Source organism: Acipenser ruthenus, chromosome 22 (genome assembly GCF_902713425.1).
Source record: "Acipenser ruthenus chromosome 22, fAciRut3.2 maternal haplotype, whole genome shotgun sequence".
Lineage (NCBI taxonomy): Eukaryota > Metazoa > Chordata > Actinopteri > Acipenseriformes > Acipenseridae > Acipenser > Acipenser ruthenus.
In genome coordinates this window covers 9,987,047-9,999,535 of record NC_081210.1, presented here as the reverse complement: position 1 = coordinate 9,999,535, position 12,489 = coordinate 9,987,047, and the positions used below count along the sequence as shown (strand labels likewise).

Sequence of the window (12,489 nt, the reverse complement as noted above, 5' to 3'; positions counted from 1 at the left end):
GTTACTAAGGGGCTGTTTGGATAACAGGGGTGTGCACATATTCAAGGGTTCACTGTACCGTAGTTTACAGTTGACAAATTGTGTAAAACAGCCCTTTCAATAGTCAATGGTTTGTCTTCCATTCAATCAGCTGACTGGTTGTCCTTTTTTTTTTACCTTTTCCCCAGTGCATACCAAAGTGCAAGAGAAGCTATGAAACTTTAATGATGAAACGCTTCCAATTTGAAATATACTGTGTGTTTTGTATGTATTATTCTCTGTTGCTGTTATTAACTAATGTCCTTTTTCATATGAAAATAAAAAATACATGTTGGTTAATATACTGTTTAAAATAGAAGTTACAAGAAGTCAGTAGTTTGGGTCGCTGGTGGAAAGCGATCAGCGCATGGCTCCACATTTTTTAATAAGTCTACTCAGAATCCCTTCAATACATCTTAACAATACTTATTTTTCTGGTTTAGTAACTTTTTGGGGTGCGTTTTTACTATCTGAAATTATATATATATATATATATACAGTACTGTGCAAAAGTTTTAGGCAGGTGTGAAAAAATGCTGTAAAGTAAGAATGCTTTCAAAAATAGACATGTTAATAGTTTATATTTATCAATTAACAAAATGCAAAGTGAGTGAACAGAAGAAAAATCTACATCAAATCAATAATTGGTGTGACCACCCTTTGCCTTCAAAACAGCATCAGTTCTTCTAGGTACACTTGCACACAGTTTTTGAAGGAACTCGGCAGGTAGGTTGGCCCAAACATCTTGGAGAACTAACCACAGTTCTTCTGTGGATTTAGGCAGCCTCAGTTGCTTCTCTCTCTTCATGTAATCCCAGACAGACTCGATGATGTTGAGATCAGGGCTCTGTGGGGGCCATACCATCACTTCCAGGACTCCTTGTTCTTCTTTACGCTGAAGATAGTTCTTAATGACTTTCACTGTATGTTTGGGGTCATTGTCATGCTGCAGAATAAATTTGGGGCCAATCAGATGCCTCCCTGATGGTATCGCATGATGGATAAGTATCTGCCTGTACTTCTCAGCATTGAGGAGACCATTGATTCTGACCAGATCCCCAACTCCATTTGCAGAAATGCAGCCCCAAACTTGCAAGGAACCTCCACCATGCTTCACTGTTGCCTGCAGACACTCATTCGTGTACCGCTCTCCAGCCCTTCGGCGAACAAACTGCCTTCTGCTACAGCCAAATATTTCATATTTTGACTCATCAGTCCATGAAGGCCACTTCTGATCAGACTTCTCCGGACAGTAGATGGGTGTACCAGGGTCCCACTGTTTTCTGCCAATTCTGAGCTGATGGCACTGCTGGACATCTTCCGATTGCGAAGGGAAGTAAGCATGATGTGTCTTTCATCTGCTGTAGTAAGTTTCCTTGGCCGACCACTGCGTCTACGGTCCTCAACGTTGCCCCTTTCTTTGTGCTTCTTCAAAAGAGCTTGGACAGCACATCTGGAAACCCCTGTCTGCCTTGAAATTTCTGCCTGGGAGAGACCTTGCTGATGCAGTATAACTACCTTGTGTCTTGTTGCTGTGCTCAGTCTTGCCATGGTGTATGACTTTTGACAGTAAACTGTCTTCAGCAACCTCACCTTGTTAGCTGAGTTTGGCTGTTCCTCACCCAGTTTTATTCCTCCTACACAGCTGTTTCTGTTTCAGTTAATGATTGTGTTTCAACCTACATATTGAATTGATGATCATTAGCACCTGTTTGGTATAATTGTTTAATCATACACCTGACTATATGCCTACAAAATCCCTGACTTTGTGCAAGTGTACCTAGAAGAATTGATGCTGTTTTGAAGGCAAAGGGTGGTCACACCAAATATGGCTTTGATTTAGATTTTTCTTCTGTTCACTCACTTTGCATTTAGTTAATTGATAAATATGATCTATTAACATGTCTATTTTTGAAAGCATTCTTACTTTACAGCATTTTTTCACACCTGCCTAAAACTTTTGCACAGTACTGTATATACACACATGCATGCTTGCATACATACATATGTGTATGTGTGCTAGCCCATAATTTCTTGCTGAAGTCCAACAACTGACTGTGAAATATAGCTCAACAACCATGGAAAACTCTCCAGCATTAAGCTTCAAATGCCTTCAAAATTTGAATTAGTTTTAACGGAAAAAATTGTTTGAGCCAGCTTAATATTTTGACTGATTAGTGAAGCATTCAAGTGCAGAGTTTTTGACCCTCTGTTAGGAAAACAGCATGTTTCTAATCCACTGCAATCTCGACACACATACAACCAGGTTTCCCAGTCGGAAAGAATTACTCATAACCAGGGAGGCCAAAGATATGGAGAACTATTATTTGACAACTATACAAATTAAAAACAAAACTGCATAGTAATTATCATTTAAATTAGTTTTAAATAAATGCACTCAAAAAAATCGAATACACCGAATGTTTATGTTTGCAAATGAAAGCCTCTCGTTTTTTTTCCTTTTTTTTCTTATTACACTGTAGAGCTAACTGTTCTCAGTAGTTTTGAATTCTTAGAGTTCCTAGTTACTATTTGATCCTAGTTATTATCCCGGTATTATTTGACTCTAATAATATCTTCATGGCTACCGGTAGCATCCCTTGACCTCTCAGTGCCCTTATACATTTTTACCACAGTAAAAACGCAGCAAAGCGTAATAAAGCACAGTGAAAGCATGGTAAAGCATAGGTAAACATTGTGAAGCACAGAGAGGTATGTTAAGCATATTAAAACATATGGCAAACTGGTAAATACATAGTATAACAATGGAGGGGAACTGCTAAACTACAGTGCAAATTTAATGTGGCAGGCAGATTTCATTTTTTGAAAGTTGAACCTCAGCAAATTTTACTGCAGGTTTATTTTAGTAATACACACATCAGTTTAACTGCTGTTAAACTAACGCCAGGCCTCCACAATCTAATCTTATTACATACAGGAATATGATGAATCGCATCAGTTTGGGATAACGTAAATAGGACATGGTACTGTTAAAAACTAAAATATAGGTTTAGTTTACTGAAATTAAAAAGTTGTAAGTTTTGTGTGTTTCGATTGGATTTTCCACTAAAGGCAACTAATGTTCTTGTTTTTCCTAGCAGCCTTAAATGAGATGGGATCATAAGAAAATTTACGAACGAGAGGAAGCCATTCGGTCCATCTATGCTTAACTCTGCACTAGCCAAAACTTTTGTCTAGTTGACTGAGTTGCTTAAACTTTTTTACGGTAAAGGAGTATTGGTACTCTAAGCTTGCTGTCTGTTTTGTCAACATCATCTGTCCACACATGTTGAAAACTGCCCTGATCAATAAAGAAAACTTCAAAGACTACTCAAAGATCAGTGCTGGTCATCAAAAGAACTTCAGGTTAGGATTCCGTTGTTGTCAAGGGGACCCCCGGATTACGAAAGTTAAAAGGATTTTTCAGTGGCCCTAACCACACCCTTAAAATGTATGCCTGAGGGTGTTGTATTATATTTGAAAATCATTTTTCATATATGATAAATACTACAGTGAGTTTACAAAGTCACTTGGGGACTAAACAGATACTTTTTTTAACCCAAGTCCCATTTATTTACTATAATGGAAATTCTAATTTGAAGGGAACAATTTGGGATTGAGGGGAATTTGGATATATGATTGTATTTGTTTTTGTGCTCTTCCAAGACATTAGCATTCGTATTGGTGGTGTCCAGGGCCAGTCTTAGTCTGTGTGGGGCCCAAAGCGGCGACACTCCTCCCCCCCAAAAAAATCCCAATAAAAAAAAATATATATACATTTTATCTATAAAACGGTAGGCTACTGCTCACCTTCAGTAATCAAGTAGGCAAGCCATACTGCATGTGTGCTGTCATTTAAGTGAAATAAAAACTGTGCAAACGTTATCCTTTTTATATAAATCTAAAATTATATTTGACCGATCTACTTTTCAAATCCACGTGTAACATTTCAGATTTGGATATTGCACATTCAGCCGCCTTTTTTAAGTGCTCTTTAATTTGTGCTGTGTGAATTACACTGAAACAATATGCCCAACAAAACATCATGACGTTTTTTTTTTCTGAATATTCTAGCCAAGAAGCAGCTTTATTTTATACCACGCTGCATTTAGGAGTGTACTTCCAAACATTTTTGGCGCAGATACATATACTCGACCGTTGGTGTGGTGGTCCGTCTTACTTTAATACACACAATCTCGATTTTATTGTCAATTAATATTAGCCGACTCACTTTAAGAAAAGCCTCCAGTAAAAAAAGACGATGCTGCACTGTCCTGCGCTGTGTGGTTTTCTTTGGTGGACTGTGAAGAGGGTCAGGCTATTGATTAGGCTGTCAGGCTGTGTTGATGATCAAATTTCTTATGATCGAGTGCACTCACATGAGCAAATACATCCACTTTGTCAGTCAGAAAGTGCAAATGTGGTAACGTTACATTGGTAAACACAAATCAATATGTTGGAGGTGATTATTGTGAAGAGTCTGAATCGAATTCATTTGCTTCCCGAAGCAGATTTGTATTTGGCGGTTTGTCTAGATACGGCAGCAGAGCTCCGCCACTTGACTTGAATTTCTTTAGATATTTTTTTATTTTCCTTTTACAATGGCCCGACTCGTACTTGCTAGGGGGGGCGACATAATACTGGCGTGAGTGTTTCGACTCTGAAGACATCACACAATGTGTGACGCGCACAGGGCTTAGGTGTGGGGCCCTAGGCCATCGCCTTGCTCAAAGGCAGGCCCAGGTGGCGTCTCGCGATAAATCAATTTGAAATCTGGTCGTCATTTTAATCTGTTGATTTGAACTGCAGTTCTGAGGGGAAGTCGGTGAAGCTTGGTTTTGGTGCCGCAGCACTTATCTTCCAGCGGTCACACAACAACTGTAAATAATAAGGTTGTAAACTTCTGTAGTTTTTAGAGATGTAAACGTTTACTGCTACTACTATTAATACTAAACTACTAATATATAGCTATTTAATGGGAGTGTACTCGATACCGAGATACAAGAAGGATATTTTCAATAAAGGATATTGGGAAATGTATTAACTTGCATCTGCATTAGCGCCTCTGTAGTGTATTAGTGCTGTTTGGGGACTACAGCTCCTATGATGTAAAAAACGTGCACTAGACAAAACATGGAGGTGAAAGCGGTGGATAATGCACTGTACAAGAAAAAGAAAGATGTTGCTACAGATTTCAACATTACCACGAACACTGTGTCAATCATTCTAAAAAAAAACGGGATATCATAATACAGGCCTATGAACAGCAAACTGGATGCGAGTCGTCAATGTTTATGATTTGAATACCATGATGTTGAGGACGCCGTAGGGTTCCACCCGTTCTGGTTTTTTAAAACTTCCCGGGACATTAAATGTCAAAGTATATGATGTATTTATTTATTTTGCACGAAATGTCTCTGGTGTCCCGTTTTTTTTGTAAGTCACGGGTGGGAACCCTAGGACGCTTTGCTTTTGTGGTTTAAAAATGCCTGTGCAGTTCATTTGATTTACAGCCGTATTTTTAATACTTTTAAATGTATAATACTTTTCACTGCTCTTGTAAGTCGCCCTGGATAAGGGCGTCTGCTAAGAAATAAATTATTATTATTATTATTAATTGAAATAAGATTTCAGTGTTAGTGTAACTTGAATAAAAGCTGACAGTATGTATTTGGCTTTAGATTCCTGATAATATGAATTACTAATAAAACTAATTTTTTTTGCTGGTGCGTTGAAATTCGTATTAATGAGAATTGAGTGTATGTAGTTTGGGGTTAAATGACCTATAATCCTGCTAGATTTGTGGGTGCAACCGTCAGCGCCCACCCCCCTGCCCTGGCTGGCCACGCCCCGCCCTGCCGTAAATCGTGTGTAACCGTTTGCTGAGCCACTAACACCACTGTAGGGTGTAAATTCCACTGTAGCCCTTAGGGGGTGCTATGTTAATAATAATTCTATTTAAGGGGCAAATACATTTAGCTCAGACTAATCTCAGTTCCAAATAGAATAAGCTATGAAGATAGGTTGGGGGAACTAAATAAAGAAGAACTTGTGTGGACTCGATTCAAATCAAAGTTAACTATACCAGTACTCTAAGATGCACAGAAACCCGGACCAGAGGACACACAGTCAGAAATGAAGTGGAGACAGAGCAATGACTGAGGGTCGGAGACACTTCTTTACACAGAGACAAGTGAAGATGTAGAATAGGTTACCTGGCCCTCTTAATGCGGAATCATTGGGATCCTTTAAGACCCAACTTGACAAACTTCTGGGATCAATCAGCTACCGGATAAGCACGGATGGACTGAATGGCCACCTCTTGTTTGTACATGTTCTTATTTTTTTACAGTATGTTCTTATAAGACAACCTCTATCTGCAGTCTGTGCAGTATGTTGCATTTCGATTGTGCAGTATGTTGCATTTCGATTGTGCAGTATGTTGGATTTCGATAGTCTGTTCAGCCAGGTTTTAAAATGTCTTACCTCTTGTTATCAAGAGCAATATTATCACTGTTGTGAAAAAAAATCTTGGCATTACTGATACTAAAACGTTCTGTATGTTCCAAATCCGGAGGCAATTTGTTTGAGAGGGGTAATAGCCTACCACGGAGCATCGAATTCAAAATCAGTAAAGAATTCCAAAGAGAATGCAACAAAAAGCTTAAAGAGAATTTTTTAAATGCTATAGAATTCCAAAAATGTCGGAGAATACCTTGGGGCTGAACGAAAGGGTCTCCGATGTGTGACAGGCTCTGTCTGTAATGTGATCCCGCTCTTAATGTGAGTGAGGTAATATTTCATTAGGATGAACTAAGGGGTATGAATAGCGATTAAGCAATTAAAACGCACACAGGAACTTGGTGTGTTCAGCGGCAAGTGATTACTTCAGTTTTTTGGTATTTCAACATTATTTTTTTTTTAACAAAACATTTAGCTATTGAATAGCCTACGCATAGGCTAAACAGGCGTTATTTTGTGCAATTTTTTGATACTTCTGTATCAGGTTACTGACACTATGATTCAAGATACTTCATGTTATTGCACTATATTGTAATAATTCTGGATACCAACTACAGTATATCTCTTTGGTAGTACCAGTACTTCTATTATATTAGGCTCAACAAAACAATAAACTTTACGTAATATTAAAACAATGCTATACAGATATATTGTATTCAACTACTACTATCAGATTAACGATGGTCTATTATTTGTTAATTTATTTTGTTTGAATAATTGTTTATTTATTTTGTTGTGTCAATCTTTTTTTAACATTTCAAACGTTTAAAAAACGTCTCGTGCATTACAATGTTTAATTTAAATGAGATGATATGACACTTGTTTTTAATACGTGATATGAATTACATTTTCTATTATGAATTACCCAAATTCATAAAACATTACCGTAGTACCAGTAACGGGTAAATGATGATTAAAAAAAAAAAAACGTGTTTAATCATATAATACATTTATATTTTAAAATACTCATTGAAGAACACTAATGGGACATCTACTGTAAATATTTATACATCGGCAAAGCACTACGCATTTTATGTCGACATAGGTTATTTAATCTAAATATGTTTGTAAAATATGTAACAGTCTGTGAGCGCAGCGCTCCAGAAATATCTAGGTGTCTTTAGGACCCAGTGTGTTGCTGTTTGTGAACATCTCTGAAAAGGGAGGGTGGGGGGGGGGGGGGGGGGGGGTTGTCAATCACGGTGAAAGTGACAGGAGTGGGCAGTACCCGCTGACACTTAGTACCATCAGAGGGGGATATTTAACTTGGGATGTAGTTCGGATCGCAACAGAGAGACACATACACACACTCAGTGTGCACAAACATACCAAAAGAGAGCGGATCTCAAAGCTCTTTACACAGAAGCTACTGTACCAGCAATCAAAAGGATAAAAGCTCCCCCGGGGATTGGCACAAACACTGACCGACCTAGAGGCTCCTCAACTCGGATTGCAGTCTGGACATGCATCGATGGCACTGCTCCTAACTTTTGGATATTGAACCCAAGCAAGAAAAAAAGAACATCTATCTCACAGGAGGGGGTATAGTTTTCTGCTGGGAATAAAATGACAATATTGTATTCCGAAAAAAGGAATTGCATGAATTTCAGCTTGCAATTCAGTGGATATTGAGCATCGAATTTGATTTTGCAGTTTATGACTAACTATCTGTGTTTACGTTTATTATTTGAAAAATTCACATCTTTGACTATTGTTGGAATTAATTCGTTTTGAAGAAAAATGAAGTAACCAGTGAAAGGTGGTTTGCACCGCATTATTGTGGGACAAAAAAGTCCATACTGACAATTTTGTGGTAACATTAGTAAAACAAAGGATCACGTATGAAAATAAGCCTGGGGCTAGTTAAACGTATTGGATTTCATTTGCCTTTTTACACAATATCAAAAGAAAAAAAAAACTTACTTCTCGATTCTGGGATTTGGTTTGTAAGTCTGTGCGCCCCAAACCTGTTTCCCCTCTGAAATCTTTATTAAGAGCTGTGAGCCAGCTTGCTGTTTCGAAACAGTGTGATACTATAAAGGGCAAAAAGTTTTTTTCAGACGATTTTGTGCTTTTTATTTAGATGTATGTTCTTTTTTTATTTACTGGGAAACACGGATCTATAGAAGAACATTTCATTCCAGGCTGCAATCCCACGCCAGCCCCTGTCACCCAGTCTAGACAATTTGTCGTGGCTTTGAGTCCAAGTGTAACCATGGCGACCATCAGAAGCCCTATGTGAATTTTGGAGAAAAAGAGTAAAAAGAGAGCGAGAGCAAAGAGAAAGAGGACTAGAGAGGTTTTTTTATTTAATTTCATTCAGCGGTGGTAGGAGCATAACTGGTTTGCAGACCCCACTATACCAGGAGCCTGGGACAGAGTGAAAAAAGTTGGACGCGCACAGCGAGTCTTGTGGTCCCTAAAAAGAAAGACCTCAAGTCCATGTCATTCAAACCCGCAGCGATCTATTAAAAGTATTGCCTTGCCTCGGCTTTGACTTTGCCTATTTATGAAATCTCCCGGCTCCATATTTCAGAGTGTATAATATCTGCAGAAAATAAATCAATACATCCTCAAGCAGAAAATAACTAAACACGTTTTTTGTATGCTTGTTTTTAAACATGGGGTTTTCACAAGCTATTCTGGTCTGCGCTTTGGTCTCCTTCCATTCAGGCGCCTGTCAGCCCTATCTCCGGCTCCGACCTTCCCCTAGTGATAAGCTACCGGTCATCGATATTATAGAGCACCCCGACCCGGAGTACGACCCCCGGGAGCAGGACCTAAATGAGAGGACTCTGAGGAAAAAACTGGGCAGCAACTTTGACCCCAACTTTATGTCCATCAGCACTCCCGTCCAGGTCAACCTGTCCATACAAGACATACACCCAAAGCTCAGGCTTCCTGGACCGATGCCCAACGACATTAAGAAGCTGGACCTTTCTGAAACCCCGTATGGGATGCGGGTGAAAATTGGCAAGAAAGCGCGGAGAAAATTCCTGCAGTGGCTGTGGACGTACACTCACTGCCCCGTGGTCTACACCTGGAAGGACCTAGGGCTCCGGTTTTGGCCTCGCTACATCAAGGAAGGGAATTGCTTAAATGAACGCTCTTGTTCTTTCCCAGAGGGGATGTTTTGTAAACCAGTCAAGTCAGTTACCAAGACTTTCCTCCGGTGGTATTGTCAAGGATTTTTAAGACAAAAATACTGTACGTGGATACCTGTTCAATATCCAATCATTTCAGAATGCAAGTGTTCTTGTTGAGTTTTTTTTGGGGGGGGCGGGGGGGCGGGGGGGGGGGGGGGGGGACGACACAGACTGGAAAATTCTATTGCACTGTACTTTTTTTTTTTTTTTTTTTTTTTTCATAACAGCTATAGTGTTGTTGGGAAGGGCACTATGGCGAAATCTATTTTTATATATAGCATTCTAATAAAAGTATCAACCTTGTACATATATTTTTTTTTTTTTTTAAAGATGCAGCTAAAGTTTTCTTTAAAGGAACAGGACCATATTATGACATAACCCAAAATTGTTTTTGGGACGAACATAGCACTTCAAATCGAAGGTCGTTTTATTTTGAAGAAGAGAGAAGAGAGAGTGACCTCCAGAACTTGTATACTGACAATATTGATGGACAGAACCTTTTTTGCAGATGCTGCCTAGATTTTTTTTTGTATTATATTAATAATAATAATTAAAAGAAAGTTGAGGATAAAAAAAAAGTATAAAAGGTTGGACTCAGCTTTTGGATACAGTGTAGTTATTGTAGAGAAGTAAAACAGATCTGTGCAAAATGTATTTATTATTTTAACGATTGTAAGTATAGTTAATAAAGAAAAACTAGATTATACCAATTATTGGAGATGTCTACTTGAATATTTCTAAAAAAAAATACACAAGTAAATAAATAAATAAATAAATAAATAAAGAAATAAAACATATCAGTGTAAATATAAAAGTTACACGTTTGAGCAATAAAATCTATCTTGAAAAAATCTGACTTTTTATCTGTGAAGCAAGTCGAGTTTTTGTTAATTTTGTCTTTTTACATGTTGGAAAGTAGTAAGTCCTTAATATTGAAAATTAAAGTGTGACGTATCCATGGAAACGAACTGCTTACAAATATGGAATGCACTGTCTAACGTTTTGTCTGGGTTTCATTGAAGACACATATTTACAAGCACCGTCTGTCCTACAAATCTATTGCTGAGATCAATTTATAATGCAATGAAGTGATGGGACGCAATCGACTGCCCCGAGCTGAACGTTTTTACTAACTTCACTAGCCAGTAATGTCAGAATGCCTAAGGTTGTCAGTAGAAACACTGAGCTCCAACAGGCAGTTTACCCTATTCTGGTGCCGGGGGAAATGACCCGCCGTGACTGACAGTTGGTAAAACATTGCGAGCACTAAATCGAGTACAAGCGCATACCATGATTGTGCATTGATTTGATTGTGGATAACAATTTCAAGAATGTTATTTATACCAGTTGTACAACAGCTAAATAAGAAATGCAATTTGGTTATTTTGGTCTGCGATTTATTAAAAACCACCCTAATAAAAATTATATTAAATTTGCAAAATAATTGGCTTGTCCAGAATGGAAACAACGTGTATGCTTATTGCATCAATTCCAGCACCCGTTTTTGATCTTAATTTCTTTATTTTCTTGGTATTAAAACAGAAAGCCATGTAGTGTTAGCAGGGCTAGGCTATATTACGCCTATTTAATCTAACTGGTCTTTTGAAAGTATTTATTTATTTGTTTCTACAAGTCTGTGATCGTGATTAGCTTAGTCACTTGCTGTGTGGTGTTTTTATGATAGAAACACTGGAGTTATTTTAGAGAGGGAGAGAGAGGGAAAGGGCAGTTTGCCAAAGGTGGGGGTGAGTCCTGGGCGCTTTCCCTGCTGTCTCTCTTGTTGGAAGTCTCAGGGTTCTTGGAACCTCCGCACTGACTCCAGGCGCCGCTCAGCCGCCGCCCCCTCTCGACTGAACAGAAAGGGGCACTTGAAAAAATGTAACCCTTTCACTTCTGCCCAGCGTATAACTTTTCACCGCCGCCAGTCAACACATTAGCGTATTATAACCAAGTCTACATGAAAACATTTAAAAGAGCCAGTTTAAGTGAATTCAAAATAACGTTTGCATTAGGCTAATATAATTCAAAACGCGACTCACAACGTTTGACAAGAAGACACGTTTGTTCGTTTCTACTTCTCTTTCTTTCTTTCTTTCTTTCTTTCTTTCTTTCTTTCTTTCTTTTTAACTCTAGTGGTACTGTGATATTATTTGTGTAGCGCTTGTCTAAAAACAGCAACAAATAACTTGTCGAATTCCTAAAAAGTTAACCATATCACTGCTACATAATACCATAGTGTGATTGATTTTTACATATCTTTTCCATATCGCGATCCTTCTGTATTGACCAGTTTTTAAGCCTTGATTTTCAGCTAAATTATTTAACCCCCTCTGTGCCAGCTCTCTATTCAGGAAACCTGTTGTCGTAGGTACAACAGGTTTATAATTAAAATATAACTATTTCAATTTATAACTATTTCTGAATGTTTGGTGATTTAAAAAAAAAATGAATTCGTTTAGCATTGAGAATTCAAGATGTATAAGGACGTTTTAAAATAAGGCATATTTAAGGAATGTCATAGTGGAAAGAAACCGGTAAGAAAGTGTGTCAAGCCAACATAGTGGATGAGGGGAGGACCATGTCTGAAGAAAACTGGAGACATCTTTCAAAGAAAGAAGGTTAACAGTTTGTGACATCCGGAAAAAAATAGCCATGTTATTTTGTCTGGAAACATTTAAATAGATAAACTAATTTATGTGCAAATAATAGTACTAAAATATAACATGACATACTAAAACAAAATGCAAAGAATACCGCATGGTTCTACAAAGAAAGTCCTAGTGATTGTGGGTCAAGCGAGCGA

At 38.1% G+C, this 12,489-nt stretch overlaps 1 protein-coding gene across 1 annotated transcript; it reads left to right on the top strand.

Annotated features, from left to right (window-relative positions):
* Positions 1–7,805: 7,805 nt before the first annotated feature.
* Positions 7,806–9,812, top strand: LOC117431422 (noggin-2-like). The gene has a single exon (XM_034052302.2). The coding sequence runs from the start codon at positions 9,162–9,164 to the stop codon at positions 9,801–9,803; it is 642 nt and encodes a 213-aa protein (XP_033908193.1). The 5' UTR covers positions 7,806–9,161; the 3' UTR covers positions 9,804–9,812.
* The last annotated feature ends 2,677 nt before the right edge of the window (positions 9,813–12,489 follow it).

Excerpts from the sequence above, each read along its gene's own strand:
- LOC117431422 (XM_034052302.2), top strand. The coding sequence starts at position 9,162 with ATGGGGTTTTCACAAGCTATTCTGGTCTGCGCTTTGGTCTCCTTCCAT.